General features: G+C 37.7%; 1 protein-coding gene across 2 annotated transcripts; it reads left to right on the forward strand.

Annotated features, from left to right (window-relative positions):
* The first annotated feature begins 983 nt into the window (after nucleotides 1-983).
* LOC135584495 (uncharacterized) lies at nucleotides 984-19029 on the forward strand. 2 transcript variants are annotated; one of them, XM_065092912.1, is made up of 20 exons: nucleotides 984-2554; nucleotides 3796-4107; nucleotides 4192-4443; nucleotides 4557-4674; nucleotides 4763-4905; nucleotides 4991-5624; nucleotides 7404-7468; nucleotides 7577-7678; nucleotides 7808-7950; nucleotides 11014-11069; nucleotides 11702-12360; nucleotides 12475-12665; nucleotides 12789-13092; nucleotides 13927-14214; nucleotides 14304-14413; nucleotides 16229-16535; nucleotides 17235-17633; nucleotides 17732-17972; nucleotides 18049-18100; nucleotides 18555-19029. In XM_065092912.1, the coding sequence occupies exons 1-19, from the start codon at nucleotides 1055-1057 to the stop codon at nucleotides 18072-18074; spliced, it is 5850 nt and encodes a 1949-aa protein (XP_064948984.1). In that variant the 5' UTR covers nucleotides 984-1054; the 3' UTR covers nucleotides 18075-18100; nucleotides 18555-19029. The 2 variants fall into 2 exon arrangements, with proteins under 2 accessions (XP_064948984.1, XP_064948983.1); XM_065092911.1 differs by having other exon boundaries at nucleotides 18049-18096.
* Nucleotides 19030-20109: the final 1080 nt, after the last annotated feature.

Below are 20109 nucleotides of genomic sequence, written 5' to 3' on the forward strand. Positions count from 1 at the left end.
GACGACACGACGCGCACCTACACCCACCATGCCCAAGCAACCTCCTCGGCTGACCCCTCGTGGTCGGTCAAGGTAGGGGAAGGCGTTGACTGACACCCCCCATACCCTGCGGCAGCTCGGCCTTCCACGCAACGACCATAACGACAGACACCATCAGAGGTACGACCCCGCCCCGGTAGGATGGCACACCAGGTAACGTCAAACCCACTTATAAATACCCCCTGGCTCCTAACAGGAAAGGGGGACAATCTCACAAAAACACTCCACCCTGCTTCACTAACTTAATCGTCGGAGGGGCCAGGCCGAGTAACGGGCCCGACCTGTGTGCAGGTACTCGACTGCCACTTAATCTGCTCGACGCCCCGAGACTTTCCGGCCAGCGGCCTCCGTGGCAGCCACCGCAACCATCCAAGAGGAGCCACGTCTGATCCCAGTCATTTGGAGCCCTGAACCGACCGCGTCGACCCCGAGGTCACGGCTGAGAAAGTTACTTACCGTAACAAAAAGGATAAAAAAATATTTTAATAGAATCTACAAATAAAAATTTAAATACTTTTAGTTTGACTAAGAATATATTAGTATTTTTACCACTTTAAACGCAAATTTTGTGATTTTTTTAATGAGAATTTCTTCCTAAATTTTGTTCCTTAAGGCAGTCATTTTTATGCCTAAATGTGATGTAATTACTCTTGCACTATAAAACAATTTACTAGACTTAACAAGCATATTAAACACCTAATAAATTTCACCCAAAAATATAGTAAATCTATTTAAGTTTTTGTTTCAGTTTATGATTTTCACTTTTGTAACAATAATAATATTCACATTTTGATGGATCAACAAAAAGGAAATGCTAATTGGGTCCATAAATTTGTATCCGGTCGGTCCGTTTTCTCGAATTCGATTCGAAAGCTTTGTGACTCGACCGGACCGGCGCGATTTGGTTGTGAAGTTTGTATCGAGACCGACCGGTGGATTTATGCAACATTCCTTCGAGGCCAAGATATGTCTAAAAGAAACGGCGACTCGCGAAGAACCGGAAGATGACACCGTGATGACAACGTCGCCGACGCCGCTCGACCTCGACTCCCTTCTCCGATCCCACGGCGGCGACCTCTTCTCCTCCTCCAGCGACGACGACGACGACGGCGGCGGCGGCGACGCGGAGCTCCCCCCCGCCGTCCGCCGTCGCACCGTGGACGAGATCCTTAATGACTCCGACTCCGACTCCGACTCCGACTCAGACTCGGACTCTTCCTCCTTCCATCTCGCCAAGACGCCGGTTCTCGTCTCCAAAGCCCTGACCCTAACGCCCGAGCAAAAGCCCACGGAGGGAGCAGGCGTCGCGGAAGAAGTCGCGAGAAGGGTTCAAGAATCGGTTTCCGAAATCGCGGAAGAACCCTCGACCTCCTTCGATTGGAGACGGAGATCTCGCGAGCTCTCCGCTTCCGTCTCCCTCTCTTCCTTGGGGTTATGGAATGCTACTTCTTCTTCGTCGTCGTCTTCGTCTCGCCCGCTGCCATCTTTTTTTGGCGGCGTCAGGCCTAACCCTAAGCCAGGTGCTGCACTCGCGGCCGCGGCCGCTGCCTCCCGCGCCGTCCCGACGCCTCATGCTGTGGCCATCAAGAATAGTAGAGCCAGCATCGGCTCTGTCTGGAAAGATCTGGAGGAATCAGGAGGGGATGCGGTGGGGAGTGCCGGTTCCGAAGGATTGGATGAGTCAGAGCGTTCAGAAGTTACCGTCGTAAGTGAGAACTTGGAACCTGGAGGGGTTGAAGGGGATGATGAAGTCTTGGGGTCTTCAGTTGAAGCATCTGAGGATGTCCATGGGGATGATGAAGTATCGGAAGCGGGCCATGGTTCTGTCTCAGCTAATGAGATCGTGACTCCTGGGAAATTGGAAGAAGATGCCATGGATCTGGTGGAGACCGGTCAGGAACTGTATGTTCATGTTATTCCTGATGAGAATGCGCCTAAGGGGGATGATGATTTGCTATTCACTGACGATGATGTTGTCCATGAAAACACGGTTGACACTAATAAAGAAGTGGAACCGGAAATGCCAGAAATGGAGAGAGAGGACATTGGCGAGGAGAATTCTCCTGATGAAGTAAGATCTACAAGAGAAGAAACCCAGGTTGTAAGCGATATAGATAGACTAATTGAGGAGAGATTAGTGCAGTTGGAGAACAGTAAGAAGGCTGAGAAGAAAGCGGAGAAAAAACTTCGAGCTTCTATGAAGCCTCTGGAATGGGCTGAGGAGCTGGAGAAGAGGCATGCATCCTCTGGCCTGCACTGGGAGGAAGGGGTGGCTGCACAGCCGATGAGGTTGGAGGGAATCCGAAGGGGACCACCTGCTGTTGGTTACTTGCAGATAGATATCGACAATGCGATAACTCGTGCCATTTCTTCACAATCATTCAAGCATGACCATGGCTCCCCACAAGTGGTGGCTGTTCATATGAATTATATAGCTGTGGGCATGTCTAAAGGAGCTGTTATTGTTCTTACCAGCAAATATTCTACTCATCTTGTTGACAATATGGATTCCAAGGTTGGTTTGGGACTACTCGCTTGTTTGTTTTAATTATTTATAAGCCTGTACCCATTTGATTGAAATCATTTTCATCAAGTATCTGTGTTGTCATCATTTGGTTTCACGACATGATATTGGAATTCATTCTCTTAATGTATAGTACTACATTCTGGATGGAACTTGGAAGCATGTTTTATTTAATTTTGGTTCATCTAGTTCCCCAGTTATGTTGTTGGCAGTGATTAAGTTGCCTGTAGGTAAAAAATGACAGGAAGTTGTGATCCTTCTATTTCATATAGGCATTTAATAGACATTAGCATGGAACGGTGCACAGTAGTTTTGAGAGCCACGAACTTTGCTTTCGGTAAAGGAGTTATTAGGCATGAATTGGACATGTTAAGGTTGATCCATTTCGATCTGGTTGTTCGAGTGTTTTAGTGACTGAACCTCTTTACTGTCAGATATAAGGCCACATACATTTACCATATCTAGATCCTGCATTTATGGAACCTCCGAACTGAATCACCCTTTTTCATGGGCATGAACTTTGAATACATAACCCATGAACTTGTTTATTCAACTGACTGAAAAATAGATTGAATCGAGTTGAACCAGGTGAATTATGATTGCATTGACTGGTTACGAAATCCCTGCTTTGCAAGCATGGCTTGCCTATCAAAAGACTCTTATGGACTGTGTGTTGTGTTATCAAAATCGTGGCAATCGTTTAATCTGATCTTTTGGGTCTAGTACGTTAATTCTAATTTCTGCAACTAGTTAAATATACTGATACCAGATTTTATTTAATTTAAAAGAATTTAACATCATTTTTGTTCTGAAATATGTCTTCAGGAGGGAAGGAGATTAGGTCGAAAGATTCATGAAGTTGTATGTAAATTCTTTGTTTTAGTGTGAGATACAAAATGTAACCTGAGATTAAGATGATGAATAAGCTTTTAAAACTTTTCTCAGGATATGGACTTGTATAATATGTTATAAACTTTTAAAATATATATTTTGAATTGTAAGGCATTCATGTTATCTTAAAGTGTTCCAATTGACGATCAGTGGAAAGAAAACAGTGTCTTGAAAAATTAGAAGGTACTTTTTGTAGATTTAGGGTATTACTTCTTTTGAATGGTGTCTTTTTCTGCATAGACTTTCTTGTTTCTTCTATTTTTGTGGTTCAACTGAGTATGTGCAAAATATAAGTGGGTGCTTCTGTCAGATGAAAGTACTAAAGCATGCTTAATTTTCAGATGCTAACTTTTGGTTCCCATGGTGAGAAATCTCAAACACCTGCAACGTCGATGTGCTTCAACCAGCAAGGTGATCTGCTTTTAGTAGGATATGGCGATGGTCATTTAACAGTTTGGGATGTGCAGAAAGCAATAGCAGCAAAAGTAATCACTGGAGAACATGCTGCACCAGTCGTCCATACATTGTTTTTAGGTCAAGATCCGCAAACCACTCGCCAGTTTAAAGCTGTTACTGGTGATTGCAAGGGGCTTGTTTTATTACACACAGTTTCAGTTGTTCCTTTGCTCAACCGTTTCTCTATCAAGACACAGGTAAATTAAAAACAATCCTGATCTTTGTTCAGTATTGAGATTGATCATAATTTGATCACACAATCAACTTTGTCTTGTCAACAGTGTCTTCTTGATGGCCAAAAGACCGGCACTGTATTATGTGCTTGTCCTCTTTTAATGGATGATTTCCATGGATTTGCCAATCCATCTACTCAAGGGTACTCGGCAATGTCCTCCAATGGCCTTGGCAGCATGGTGGGAGGTGTTGTTGGAGGTGTAGTTGGAGGGGAGGCTGGATGGAAGCTCTTCAATGAAGGTTCTTCTTTGGTGGAAGAAGGTGTGGTCATATTTGTCACCCATCAAAATGCTTTGGTGGTATGGAATCTTCAGATAGATGTGGTCAAATGCTAGTGTTAGTCTTGCAGTTCAGATTGAGTTAAGTATGAATTCTGATGCTTGGTCTGGGTGGTGTTGCTGATTATTTTCAGGTAAGATTGAGTCCCAATGTAGAAGTATTTAATAAATTTCCTAGACCAGATGGTGTGCGCGAAGGGTCTATGCCCTATGCTGCATGGAAATGGACATCGGTTCATGACTCATCACCGGGTGAGGTTCTAAGGTTCTCTGAACAAATTTGCACTTATTTATGTACAAAGTAGTAATGTTCTTCTGACAGCCACATTACAACCTGCAGATTCATCTGATAAAGTTTCGTGGCTCGCAATCGCATGGGACCGAAGGGTCCAAGTGGCCAAGTTGGTTAAATCAGAGATGAAAAGGCACAAGGAGTGGAGTCTTGACAGTGCTGCTGTAGGTGTTGCATGGTTGGATGATCAGGTATCTAAAAGGTCTAACTCCAGCCTTGCTTCCCTTTTGATTTACATCCTCTTTTATATAAAGCATGCAATTTTATTTTCTGCAGATGTTAGTGGTTGTTACCCTGAGGGGACATCTTTGCTTGTTCTCCAAAGATGGAAATGAGCTTCACCGAACTAGCTTCATTGTAAGCGGTTTGGGAATTGATGATGTGATTACTTATAATACATATTTTTCTAACACTTTTGGGAATCCAGAGAAGGCATTTCACAATTCAATAGCAGTAAGAGGAGCCACAGTATATATACTAGGGCCAATGCATCTTATAGTTTCTCGTCTTCTTCCCTGGCGGGAGAGGATTCAAGTACTACAAAGGGCAGGTGATTGGATGGGTGCACTTGATATGTCAATGAGGCTTTATGATGGCAATGCCCATGGTGTAATTGATCTTCCAAGGACAGTGGATGCCATAAGGGAGGTCATAATGCCATTTCTTGTAGAGCTGATATTATCATATGTGGATGAGGTTTTCTCATATATTTCAGTTGCGTTTTGCAACCAAATTGAAAAAGTGGATCTAGTGGAAGGAATGAAGTCCGCAGACAGTACCCTGCTTGCCGAAATAGAGGGTCAATATGCCCGTGTCGGGGGTGTGGCTGTGGAATTTTGTGTGCACATAAAAAGGACTGACATCTTGTTTGACACAATCTTCTCCAAATTTGTTGCTGTTGAACATGGAGGTACTTTCTGTCCTAATGAAGTATGTGCAACTGATGCCAGTGGCTATAGTATTCATGTTTCATTATTTTGTGTTAAAATGTAACTGTTTCAATGGTTCTTAATTGATTATATATGCCTGGAATACTTTTAGAACTTTGTGATAATCTAGATTTTTAAATTTTGGGCAGTTTATCCTTTGGGCTCATGGAAGAAGTAGCTGATATTTATTAGATTTAATGGCATCACTAAGATGGATGAACTTCCAAGTCCTGAATGTTCCTTACTTGTAGGGTCGATATTGCTATTGATGAAGTACACAACGCCCAACGGCATTGTTTGTGCCATAGGGGCCCACAAGATATTGTCCACTTTAGGCTATGACCTGCACAGTTTTATCCTTTAGAATCTATCTGTTCCATGACGTGCCTTGAGAAGAAGAGCTTAGTCTCTTATGAGGCCTGTGGCTCTCTAAGTTCTAACATCACATTTTGGGATGGATCCCATACAAAACTGAATAGGCTATAGTTCAGTTGATGCTATCTTGTGGGCCCCTTGGCCTGGCAAAGATGTGCTTCGTCAACTTTCTCAACATTATGGTGCTTTTTGCAGTGTTATATTCATCTGTGTATTAAGAGCCTGTATATAGGTTTGTTTGGGCTCATGGATGGGCACATAATCAGTATTCATTTATTCTAATGGTATGAGCATAAAATTAATAAAAAATCTTTATCATTCTTAAGGTTGGTTCTTTATCAATATTTTAATATGTTGTTCTGATCTGTTGGTGTTAATTACTGCTTGCAGTTATCTAGGATGTTGCTATTTGTGTGATTCATTTATGTTATTGTGCGTACCTTCTATTATGCTGATTGTAACAAGGCTCTTTAGAAGCAAATGGGTTCTAGAAAATCACTAGTTAAGGTACTTGTTTTTGATTTGGAGATTTCTTCCCAGTTGATAACATTAGATCAACATAGTGTTGACATCATCATATTTGAAATCATTAATTTGTCAACCAAGATAGTGATTTTGCAGATAGAAATTATACATTGGTAAATAACACATGATCAGAAATATACAAGTTTGAATGTGGAATAAGAGGAGAAATGCAATATGTACCTTACTGTTTGATTTGTGGTTCTTCTAAGTACTTGTCATGCTGGAAGTGGCCATCTGAGACAAATTCTTTGATTTTGGAGGGATACATTTGTTCTATGATGAAATCCTGCAGAAGTCATTCTATCCACTAAAAAAAATCTTCATGTCGTTGGCCTTGGAAAGGAAATATATTATTAAGCTGTTATGTGTCTAATAGGTCAAAGACATCAATCATTTGTTCGTTGGGATGCAAGGACTCGCCAGAGGTGTGGTCTTCATTGTATCAAATGCAAATTTTAGGACTAAGTTGGAGTTAGTGTTAATAGTCTAATGACATCCTATATAATACGCATCTGCCATTTTCACTTGTCAGGTATCATGATTGTTTGGTTCTTTGGTGCACCATGTGCATGTGCTCAGTTCTTACTAAGTCTAGGTCAATATGTGTCTAAACTTGTAATTTTGTTAATTTTGTATCCTCATGTTGTGCCTTGTTCGTCTACATATATTTACAAATTTGTTTGGAGTAAATAAATCATATGACCTGAATGAGATGACATTCTGTTGAAGTTTTGGACAACTTTTTCATTGAAAGAGTCAGTTTTTAGTTAAAATGCCAGCATTTAAGATCGATATTTTCAACATTAAGATACCATTGTCTAGTGTTTGATCCAGTTAACCTTATTTTCCTTCTGTGACAGGCACATTTTTGGAAATTTTAGAGCCATACATTCTAAAAGATGTGCTTGGGTGTTTACCTCCAGAGGTATTTTTGACTGTGTATCCTCTTTTCTGAGTACTGATTACTTTCATATTCCATAACTATTATAAATAGAAACTTTATACTGAAGATAATTTTCGCAAAAACTTGCAGATTATGCAAGCCTTGGTAGAGCATTATAGTAGCAGAGGATGGCTGCAACGAGTTGAACAATGTGTTCTTCACATGGATATTTCCTCTTTGGATTTTAATCAAGTAACTTAATTTGAGAAATTTAATGAGTCATTTATCTTGAAATTTGTAGTTCTTCACTGAGAAATGTTTTTCTTATTTTTCAGTTATTTTGATTTTGAACTGGAGGTCAATGCCCTATTGTTCATGCAGGTAGTTCGGTTATGCCGTGAACATGGTCTGTATGGCGCACTGATATATCTTTTCAATCGAGGTCTAGATGACTACAAGACACCATTAGAAGAACTTTTAGTTGTTGTACAAGATACTTCAAGAGGAGATGCTGCATCTGTTGGGTACATTCTGCTGTTACCTGGACAAAATTTTCCCGAGCCCTATAAATTTCATTTGTTTGATTTCTCTCTGCTATGTTTTTTAGTATGGTCTCAGAATTGAGGACTGGAATTGAATTAAGATTGGAGTAATAAAATTTGCTGTTAGTTGACTTACATTTAGTCTTGGAAATAACCTCCTGCTCTCGTTGACTCTCCCAATGAACAGAGCCTTGTGCAATGGGCTGGATTTTTCTGTTAGAAACCTCCAATAGGGTTAAGATCTTCCAGATCAGATGGTTCTGGTTGTGGTTTTGGATCTTTTAGAAATAATTGTATATATATGAAAACTGGTCATAACAATTAGAAATTAGACAAGTCAGTAAAAATATCTCTTCTCATTTTTTGTCCTCTCCTTTTCTAATTTTTTTACTCCATTTCTACTTTTTTCTCTTTTGGCTCACTGTCAGCTGGTCCTAGGTGACCTTTTTGTTCTCTCAAATTCTTCTCGCTCTCCTCCATGAGATGCCTATGTTCAATCTTCGCTAGTATCAGAATGAGGATGTGAGTGACATTCTGAACCCAAAAATCGTGCTGTACAAGACCCTGAAATGAAGTACTAGAAAGTGTTCTTTGAAATTAATTAATGACTGTGTACTATCTCAAGCTATAACACACATTCAATGTAGTACTGCTATTGTTATCACAATCTCCTCATTTAAACACTTGACATTCTCGGTAGATCCATATATGTGACACACATCACTCAGAGTCCTGTATATGATGTGGGCTCCTGAGGCAACATGGTCTACTTTGTCATCATCATTGTCTACCATATTTTCTTTCACTGAACCAGAAATCTGTTCCTATGCAAAATTGGGTCCCAGTTGATGGCACATTGGGATTGGTTGCTCGAATATCATGTCTATCACAGCATGAACCTGAAAACTATGGGTGATCCCCAATGAAGGTGTCACGTCTTGGCCCAATTGGATAACTAATCCACTTAGTTGATGAGCCTGGACTAAAAATTCTAAAATCCAAGTTAATAGTAGTCACTTAGGTTTTTTTGAACTCTTATAAACCTATTCTTCTCCCGCTTTTGATATGGACTAAAATGAGTGTTATGATCTTATCCACTTCAGGGTTTGACTTCCTTATCAAGACTTAAATATAACCTCGAGTCAAACCTTAGCATGTGACATGAGAGGTCTGACTTTAAATTTTAATGTGCTTTCAACTTTGTCCTTGGGTAATCCTTTTCTGCTCAAGCTTCTCATAATGCCTAATGCTAGATTGTTTATGATATTATTTGTCGTGACCTGGCCCGATAGGATAACTGAACCATTGACTTGATGAGTCTGGACCTAAGCCCTTATAAGCCAATTCAAGTATTCTCCCATTTTTTGATGATAGACTAAACTGGGGGTATTATAAAAGGTGGTTATTGACTCGTATACTGTCTCAAGCCATATCCCACATTCAGTCTGGGACTATTATAGGATATCACAACAAGGGAGGCTTGGTGTACAGAAAGTCTTGTTCATGACTTCTTACGATTGAATATCATTCCTGTTGATTATGTTGTAACTTTCAGTACATCGTTTCTGAAGTTGGTCTGAGAATGTGGCTGTTCGCCTGTGCATCTCTTTGGTTATGCATATTAGAATACATTGCTAAGTCATGTGGTGACTGGAAAAATCATTCTTCTGTACAAGCTTTCTTGCCAGGGCCTAGTATTTGACTTACATGGATTGGGGTATTTATTATTCCCACATGAATTGAGTTCAGCATGGAACCCAGATACTCGATGCAAGTTACACAAATGTTCTACATTGGACACTAAAGTGCAATTGGCACCATCTCTTAATTGCTGGATTTTTTTAATCCTGAAACATAACTTTTTGAGGGTTCTATTTTCAACTCTAAGCCCCTACATATGATGTTTACAAATAAGTCCTTTGAATAATTTATTGAACCCTTCAAATAGCATATGATCATTGTCAGATGAACCAATGGATACTTATCTATGGATCAACACTTTTTTTTGCTGTTTTTTAATTCTTAAAGCCTTTGTTTTAATTATTAATCCTTGAATTATTAAGTGTTCTTTAGATGCCTTATATATTTGATGGAATTCTGTGCTTCTTCTCTTTTTTTCATGTTTTTACTTGTTGCATATGATTAATTTCTCAATTAATTTCATGGTTTTCATCATTGCCCAAACCAATGGAGGACTAAATTCTTATATTTCTTATATTCATAAGATATTTTTCTTTTCATATATAATTCGTTTTTATAATCTGTCCATAAGTTTAATTGATTTGCAAATCTGTAAATAAAAAACAAGTAAATTTCTTTTTCTTTCACTGATTAGTAAAAAAGTTCAAGAACATCCAAGTGGATTATTTTATTTTCAAATTGTGGAATAAATTTCTATATGAGCCTTTGGTTTAACCATTGAATAAATAGGCAGAGGATCTTATTTCAAGAGCCAACAGCTAAAATTTTATCTTGAATTATTGTGCTTACTAATCCATCAAAAAATTAAATATTTTCTTTTGTATCTAAAACTCTTTACTTGTATCCTTTTTTAAATTATAGGTTGTAAGTACACCTGCATTACATGTATAAAATGATCTGGTTATTTTTTAGATGTCTTAACGTCATTAATTTCTCAGTTAAATTTAGTGGTTTTCATTATTGCTGGAGCAAATGGAGATTTAAAACATTATATCTATTCATGCCCATTATTTTTACTAATCTTGAGTTATTTTGCTTACTAATCCATTAAATATTTGTTTTTATTTAAAATTCAATATTATATCTTATTTTTAAATTATAGTTTATTAAATTCATGCCCATTATTTGTGAAATATGATCTGGTTATTCTGTAGATGTTTTAGCCTTTATATTTATTTGCTTGATTGCAAGGGTAGTTGAAGTTGATGTTTCATTTAATATATCTGATTGATGTGATTATTAACTATGTTATATCGCTTTTTTATGAATTATACTGATTTTCTGTTTTAGTTGGTTTATTAATTTTTATTTCTAACTACAGCTTATTATGATTCATGTAAGCAGGTACAGGATGCTTGTTTATCTTAAGTATTGCTTTCAAGGTTTAGCGTTTCCTCCTGGTATGTTTTTTGTTCATTCTATGACATGATATAAGGCAAAAGTGATGTTAATGAAAATTTGACTTTTAACCACTCTAATGTGTTGGACAAGAGGGGAAGCTTGGTGTTACATATTAGTAAGAGCCTCAGGCACTGGGCTGCCTTTTGTTTTTTGTGATATGCTGTGTGGCACATCGTGGAACATGGACACTTTTTAGTTTACTGTTTGCTGGGAGAAAGTATGGGATGTTGTGGCATGATCTGCAGATCAACACATTACAACTACCATAATGATCTTGTGTGTCTAGACGCTCTAAGTGCTGCTTAGTTGAATCCTACTTTTCCATAAAAAAAATCAAATTTAATTAAAAGATTTTGCAGCGTTGTTCTTGATTTATAACCCAGATAAATGCTGTAATCTCCTCTGGAATCTCTTCCAATGGCACGTTGTACATCACTTCTTTCAATTTTCACCATGATTTGTTAGTCGCATTCTTTAGTGATGTTATCACAGTATCTAATTGGCTTTTTTGTCATATTCTTGTTTGGTCCTTTGCAGCTTCATCTTGCTTCTCTTTTTTCTTCCTAGTTGTGAAAATAACCATTTTTTGGTACCTTTTATTTTGTATTTAAAGAAGAAATTTTGGTTACAGGTCATGGTACTCTTCCATCTTCAAGTTTGCAATCAGTTAGAGTAGAATTATTGCAGTTTTTGCTAGAGGATTCTAAAAATTCGAACTCTGAAGTCTTAAAAAGTTTCAAGGCATCCTGTGGTCTTTGCCCAAATCTGTGCTATCTCCTTTGGTTGGACACTGAATCTACTCTAGAAGTCCTGCAATGTGCTTTTGCGGAAGAGGGGCATAAACAGATGGATGAGTCTGTACAATGTAATAGTGAATCCAATGTTGAACATGAAAAAGAAGATGATTTTCAGAGCTTGGAAAATCAGGATGCAATTGTACAGAACATTGTGGACAAACTTATAAATATTCTTGATTTGGAATCAGAGGTGATAAAATCATTTGTGATGGAGCACAGTGTGGATGTATGGCCATCGAAGAAGGATTTATCTCAATTGCTTCAGTTCATCGCATTTCTTGTTTCCTATAAGCAAGCTACTATTTCTGGGAGGGTGCTAAAGCATATTCTTCAATATTTGACCTCACACGATCTGGCATCATATGACCCAAATAATGAAGCTGAAGCTTCTCAAAGAGAGAAACAAGTGCTCACTCTTCTGAAAATTGTTCCTCAGGCAGATTGGAACCCTGATGATCTCATTTGTCTTTGCGTGGATGCCCAGTTTTATCAGGTAGTTTGTATGCTCTAACTATTAATATTTACACTTTTTTCATTTACATGTTTTTTCATCCAGTACCACATATTCTGGATATTTTCATTGACATGTTTCATCTTCATTCAATAGGCTTGTGGTTTGATACATGAGATCAGAGGCCAAAATATTGATGCTTTAGATAGTTACATGAAGGATCTGGATGAACCTATCCATGCCTTTGCTTTCATCAACAAGATTCTGTTGCAGTTGAAAAATAATGAAGCTTCTTGTTTTGAGACAGCGGTAATTTTGCGAATTCCAGAATTAGTCAAGCTAAGCAGGTAAAGCTGCAGGTAACACTAAATGGTGTTGATTATTCAAGAAACAATTGTGCATATGTTGAATCTCATCCCTTTCCATTTTGCACTTGTTGCTTATGTTCTGAAACATTGTTCTGGTGGCAGGGAATGCACCTTTTTCTTGGTTATTGACCAATTTAGTAGCCAGTGTCAGCATATCCTATCAGAACTTCGATCTCATCCGCAAAGCCTATTCCTTTTCTTAAAAACTACCATTGATGTTCACTTGTCAGGAAATCTCAGCTTTCCTGTGCTTGAGACTGTTCAAGGCTCAAATGGTTCGTTTGGGAAAATCAGAGATACACCAAATGATCTTGAAGAATATGCCAAAAGACTATCAAGTTTTCCCAAGCTTTTGCATCATAACCCGATCCATGTAACTGATGAGTTGACAGAGTTGTACTTAGTGGTAAGATTTTAAATTGTCAAATAAGCTTGATAAAGCTGCAAGGAACATGTGAAATTCCTCCTTAGACATGCATTGCATGTTTGTCATTGATAAGTATTTTTACTCTTTTATTTGTTACAACTCATTTATATTATTAGTTTTACTAATTCTGGCTTGTGTTTTATTTGATATCTATACCTACAAACTGGGGTATGAATAATACACTCACTCGATTTCCTTTTTCTGGAGGGGAAAACCTTGGATGTGTGATTTTGTCATCATAGCATCTAGTTAGCTAGCTACATGGTTTGTCCAGTTTGTGGTCAACAGTGTGTCTAATAGCTAGAATACTTGAATGTTGGATGGTGCAAGTCCAGTTTGTGGCATGACATGGTTTGTGGTCAACTAGTTTTTGGCTACTCAAAGCTGATATTATCTTAATTTAAGTTTAGTTAAAATCTTAGTGTAATTCTTATGATCTGTTATATAAATGCTCAAAAACCCTTGAAATATTACATGTCTCTTTATTTTATACCATCTGCATTTCCTCTTTGATGGATTCAGCATTGTTATAAGTTTATCTGTAACAATTTAATTGTTATTGTAACTTGTAAGTGTCAAGCAATTTGATAGTTAACACACAATTTCCCCTACATAGGAATCAATTTTTAAAGAAATTATTTTCAGGCAATTATATCCTTAGTTTCATCTCTTTCGTTCTTTTTAGTGTTCTGTGGTAATTTTCTTTTTCTCGTGCATGCTTGTCTGTACTTGTGTTTGTCTTCATCTTGTATTGTTCTAATCATCAATACTCAAGTCCCATTCTTCTCATCTTATTCTATTTCCTTCATGTAGCTTTTGTGCCAGTTTGAACGCAGCTCAGTCTTGAAGTTCTTAGAGACTTTTGATAATTATAGACTGGAGCAGTGTCTACGTATTTGTCAAGAACATGGTGTTACAGATGCTGCTGCATTTTTGCTAGAAAGAGTTGGTGATGTTAGTAGTGCTCTAATACTTATGTTGACTGGGCTGAAGGAAAAGATCGAATTGCTTGTCGATGCTGTGGAAAGAATACATCCTCAGATGGTGTCAAGTAATTCGTTTGGGTTGGAGCAGCTTGAAGACATTTTAAAACTTAAAGAGGTTTATAAACCAATAATTTTGTTTATGGAACTACAGTTTTCTTTCCTAATAATTGACACTGTTGTTTCTGAATTTGTTGCTCTGTTCAGGTTGTTTCTGTCCATGATGTATTGCATGCCTCCATTAGCTTATGCGAAAGAAATACTCAACGTTTAGACCCAGTGGAGTCTGAATCACTTTGGTTTCGGTTGCTTGACTTGTAAGACATAATCAATCTGAGATCTTATCAAATTATACACTACATTTAATTAATAGTAGTATTTTTATTTTAATAAATCATGATATATTGCAATATTAAGCACATGATCTTTTTTAATGTGATATCTTGGCATGCATAGTGTTCTTTGAATACTTCTCTGATTTTTTTAATACTTTGCAATTTGCATAAGTTTTCTTTTATTGTTTTATTATAACAACATCCAATATTCTATCTTTTCCTTTGTTTCATAAATAGCTTGTTATTGCCTGCAAAACTTATTATTGCAGATTAAGCTTTCTAAGCGCTTTAACAAGTATGAGAAAATATATGATATGACTGCGTTTGAATCAGTAAAAGTCTTGAGGAATGCATATGAGCACTTTAAGCTTATTTAAGAATTATGATTGACCATAAAAATTTAAGATGCCAGAATCTGTTTGTTAAGCAATGCAACAACTATTCAACTATGTAAACAACTCAGACTAACAGCAAGTAACTGAATATGCTGGAAACATATTAGAGTTAGTGGAAATTTACAACTAATTCCAATTGAACTAACCAGATATATTACCTGAAAGGACTCTAGGATGAATTATGGTCCAAGACTAATAGAGCTTTCTATCTGTATAAATCTGAATTCACTTTGGTTCTATATTAATGTATTAATAAGCAATAAGATTCCAACTATTTGGGATCGATTGCATGCGTCTTTTCCAGCTATTTAACTCTATTGGTAAATATAATTTCAAAGTGAGCTACTGTTGGACATTATGATGTGCCACATACAACAGTGTTTGTCCAGGCTTATTGGTCTGTCGTTGGTTCTCTGTGTTGCCTAATTGTTAATTTTTTGCTGATTTCTCATTGATGCCTTTTTTTCGTTAAGAAATGAGAAAGGAACTTCTGTAATAACTCAATCAACAATCTAGTATAGTGATGTAGTAGTCTCATGTCTCTCAAGTTTGGTTAATATCTGCAGTTGTTTTTACCTTACCTTTAATGATTATTTTGTCTATGAACAACACAGCTTTTTCCAGAACAATTGAAGTCATAACTCATGCTCTAGGCTGTACTCTGTTCCAGAATGGATGTTTGTCTCATCAATATAGGTTTGAACAGATAATGTCTTTGCTTACACAAGTTAGCTAAAGACAGGCAAAAGATCCTAACTATGCCCACCATTGAACAGCAGTCAACCAGACTCCAATTTTTTTTTTTTTTTTAAGGAGAGTTAATAAGGTTGGAAGTTTTGGCTGGTAGAGTTCTGCTGAGCCGTGTTGTGCCATTTCTGGCTATGCATCTTTTGGCCTATTTTCTTGGGTATACATTTCTTTTAGCATGTCCATTCAAAATTTATAAATTGATATAATAAGAACTTAAATGAACCAAAATTTCTTGCTTGAATTCATTTGATAGGGATGATATACATGTGCAATCTAATCAAGATTTGAAGCACTGAACTGTTTACCACGCCACTTAATTTGAGGACAGAACTTGAGTTGCTAGTACAAAAACTTGTTCTGTCCCATCTTTCGATTAGTTACAAGCACCTAAATGTTCTATAACATAAAAGTTCGGAGTTCTATTTTGATATGAATGTCATGTATCTATTGATTGTTCTGGTACCGTCATTGTGTAACACTCCTATACCTACAACAGAATTACTTTAGTGCTATTGCAGCTCCTGCCCTCATAATATAATGTCGTCTGGCATGAAATTGTTGAAGAGTTTGAAGGACACAATCACACTTCTCTCTCTGTTAGTGACTCTAATATTGTTGTGCTACTAGCTGACATTTTAAAGTTTTGTTCCAGCTTCTCGGAGCCATTGAAGTGGTTATTTGCCAGCAAAGAAGTTTCTATGAAACAAAGTCATCAGAATGCTGATCCAGCAAATGTGGTAGAAACTATGTCTAAAGTTTCACACAAGAAATGTGCTACTATTTTGAGAAAACTGTTCTCACAATTTGTTGGAGAGTTAATCGAGGGAATGGCTGAATATATTCCGCTTCCAGTAGTTATGGCCAAGCTTCTTTCTGACAATGGCAATCGAGAGTTTGGTGATTTTAAGTTGACGATACTGCGAATGCTTGGAACTTATGGCTATGAGAGAAGAATTCTGGTATGTCTATATGGAGGAACATACGTTACTTTCTTCTGAACTTATGTTAACATTACCACTATGGAGCTGGTGTTCTGCAGCATATTCAACTAAAATTCCCATGCCCTCGCATCAATTCTGGCATAGCACCGATTGTTTCTTTTTAAAATCACTTTTGTGCCATGTTCATTATCTGCTATTTCGGCTAATACTTAGGCTTCCAACACATAAGCTCTTTGAAGATCCTTGTCACTAGTCAATATAAGTGCCATCAGATCTCTAGAATTGTTTCAAGTAAATTCTTATTTCCACCTCCTTGTGCCACAAATTAATGATCCATTAGTATGTCTCCCTTGGACATGTCCAAGACATCTTAAACAGTTCTTTGTTTCTCAACTGGAACTTGCCCATATTCTTTGTGGTCCATTGTAATATTTTTCGCACAAAAATCAGAGTGATGAAGAATCTTCTCTATTAATTACATTATAGCATTTATCTGGACTTTCTTAGATAATTGGGAGCACGAACCATCTGCTATTAAAGTAGCTTATTTCTTCATGTTTTGTTCGGCTACTTTTAGTTCGTTATTTTGTCATTTTGTTTCATAGGAAATTCTTTTGTTCTTGTTACGTATTTATTTATGTTCTCTATTTTTTTGCTGTTGTTGCATTATGAAATCATCTGTTACAAATTTTTTCATCCTATGTTTTTCTTTGTCAGGGCACGGCTAAATCACTAATCGAAGATGATACATTTTATAGCTTAAGCTTGCTAAGAAAAGGCGCCTCTCATGCCTATGCCCTTCAAGATTTCATTTGTTGCATTTGTGGTTGCTCACTTACCAAGGGATCTGCTTCTGGAATTAGAGTTTTCAGCTGTGGTCACTCAACCCATCTCCAATGTGAATTTGAGGAGAGCAGAAAAGATCCTTTAGTTGGATGCCCAGTTTGCCTACCTAAGAGAAATGCACATGCACAAAGTAAGTCATTTTTTGTGGAGAATAGCTTGATAAAAACCTCTACATCAAGCTCTCGACTATCAGAAGGCTTCCATAATACTCAACATATGCATGAATCAGATACCACCGAGAAGCCTTATGGCCTTCAGCAAATATCTCGGGTAGTGCTTCTGTGTGAAACTTTGTTAATAAACATGAAATCTTCTAACTTAATTTTGCGAGCATTATTAGGTTTGCCTGTTGGACTTTGTTATTGCAGTTTGAGATTCTGAGTGATCTCCAGAAAACCGACAAGTACCTTGGAACGGATACCATTCCTCAATTAAGACTTGCCCCTCCAGCTATTTACCATGAAAAAATCCAGCAGAGACCTGGTTCTTTGATAGGAGAACCAAGTGACAGCTCACTCAAAAACGAAAAGCCAAATAAACGATGGCAACTTAAGGAGCTAAAATCAAGGGGTTCGCTGAACATGTTCCCCTTGAAGTCGAACATATTTGGTAAGTCTCTTTTTTCTCTAATAACTTTGTTGCAGCAACTGCACACTTTTGTTAATGTTCTGCCTGCATTTTGCAGGTCATGAGAAAAATAAAGTGCGGTAGTATGTCATGGGTCTTCTCTGTTGTAAGTAATGATCGACATTCCTTTTTTTTGGGTCATAACAATCACTACAGATATTTTTTTTTACTAGTTATTTATGTTTGAAAAACATGATAATGGCACAGATCCTTCTGAATGTAATTGTCCTAGTATCTTAGTCAGAAAATTTTGAGAAAGTATTAATATGTTTATAATTGTCCTACTTTTATTGCTTATAATTTTATGCTATAGAGTTTTACCCTCCAAAATATACATGTTCGTACTCTGCCTCGGAACTAATCTATTGTGGTCTTATGGGTACTTTTGGTTTGGGTCCTTTTTTTCCCCCTTACGAAGCTCTCTGTGGGATTTTCTTGGATGCACAAATATGCAAGTTATGTACAGAATAGCTTCTTGTGGTTTATTATTTATCAGCAGAGGGTATAGTTAGTATTATTGATCTGCCTTTTGTATAAAATCGTGTACTTGAACACTCTCTGTAGGTCCTGCCGGGAGACATGGATGTAGTATTCTTAGATGCCGTGGTTCCTTTCATGGAAATTACCTGCATATGATGTTTAAGCTCCAACATATCTGAAAAGGTTTCACGAAACTGTACTCACAGGCCGATGTGAAGAGGTTCGAAACTTTGTCGGGTGTTAACGTTACAATGGGTGCAACCTTGCGGGCACACAGTTGCATCGGTGGTCCTCCTCTTCCTGAGAAATCTTCATGGCACAAAGGCCCCGCTGTGTCTCCCTCGTAGGCAATATGCCTGCCTTTTTTTTCCTTTGTTGTTGTATTGTCTAATGGCAGACTATATGGTCAGAAGTCGACTGTCACGTATTTCGTTACTTTGACTGGGGGCGCCATTGCACTCACAAGTGACCTCTGAGATACTTGATTCTGTAAGTCGGTTAGTTATCAAAAATTAGAATAAAAAAAAAATACTGAAGTGAAAACACAATCATTTATTGATTTTTTGGGTTAATTATAATTATTCTTTGTAGTTAGTTATCATTAACGTCTCGATCTTTACATTTTAAAAAATTATATTAGCATCCTTATAATTATGAAGTGAGATATCTAGGTTAATTTATACTAATGACGATGTTAGTTTTATCAATAAAAATATAAAAAAAAATAATTTTAATGTTCAATGATAGACGACGTTGATAGCGATGGACGATGACGTCGTTTGCGTCGATGTCGATGTAGTTACCTGATCACCTCTGATGATGATAATATTCGCTCTCACCACGATGTCATCCACCTCCACAAGGAGCACACCATTGACCTTATCATCGACCCAATCGCTCCAATGGTCTCTTGCATGATGGACATCACCCTCTATGGTGCGACGTCAAGCACTAACCAAAGCTCATCCACGTCGACATCGTGCGGGAGGCCATTGGAGCAAAGGGCAAGTGTGAACGAGAGTTAAGCAAGTGTGAACGAGAGTTAAGGAAGGCAACGAAGCGTTTTTTTCATGTGATGGAGAGTTTTGAGTGAGAGCGGATTGAGGTAGAGAAGGGAAGGAGGGGATGACTAGAGGCATCCTTAGCTACAATAGGATGAGAGAGGGATTTGAGGATTCCAAGGCGCTATTCCTAGAAGAATGGGAACGCGAAGGTGCGAGAGGATGGGCCGCAACCACCACCATCTACGTTGACATAGGGTGAGCGACGATAAGATCGACAATGTGCTTCTCGTGGAAGTGGATGATGTTACAATGAGAACAAACCTTATTGTCATCGAAGGCGACCAGATAATTGTGTTGCCATCGACACTAGCGACGTCGCTATCCATTACCATCGACGTCGTCCGCCATCAAATGTTAAAATTATCTTTTATCATCGTTAATGTAAATAGATCTATATGTTTTACTTTCGTAGCTATATGTATTCAATATAATTTTTTAAAGTATAAGGATCGAAACATTAAATATATCTAATTATCGAGGATAATCTATAATTAACCCTTATTATCTCCCTTCAAGTGGACCTACACTACGCCTGCAAAATTTCCTATATGAGACAGCATATTTAAAGGATTTAT

This window comes from Musa acuminata, chromosome BXJ2-1 (assembly GCF_036884655.1).
Source record: "Musa acuminata AAA Group cultivar baxijiao chromosome BXJ2-1, Cavendish_Baxijiao_AAA, whole genome shotgun sequence".
Lineage (NCBI taxonomy): Eukaryota > Viridiplantae > Streptophyta > Magnoliopsida > Zingiberales > Musaceae > Musa > Musa acuminata.

What these genes read in the sequence shown, in the direction of transcription:
- LOC135584495 (XM_065092912.1), top strand. Translation starts at nt 1,055, where the DNA reads ATGACAACGTCGCCGACGCCGCTCGACCTCGACTCCCTTCTCCGATCC. An exon ending in GAATTAGTCAAGCTAAGCAG is followed by an intron (nt 12,666 to 12,788) that starts GTAAAGCTGCAG and finishes TTCTGGTGGCAG; the next exon opens with GGAATGCACCTTTTTCTTGG. An exon ending in CTTGAAGTCGAACATATTTG is followed by an intron (nt 17,973 to 18,048) that starts GTAAGTCTCTTT and finishes TGCATTTTGCAG; the next exon opens with GTCATGAGAAAAATAAAGTG.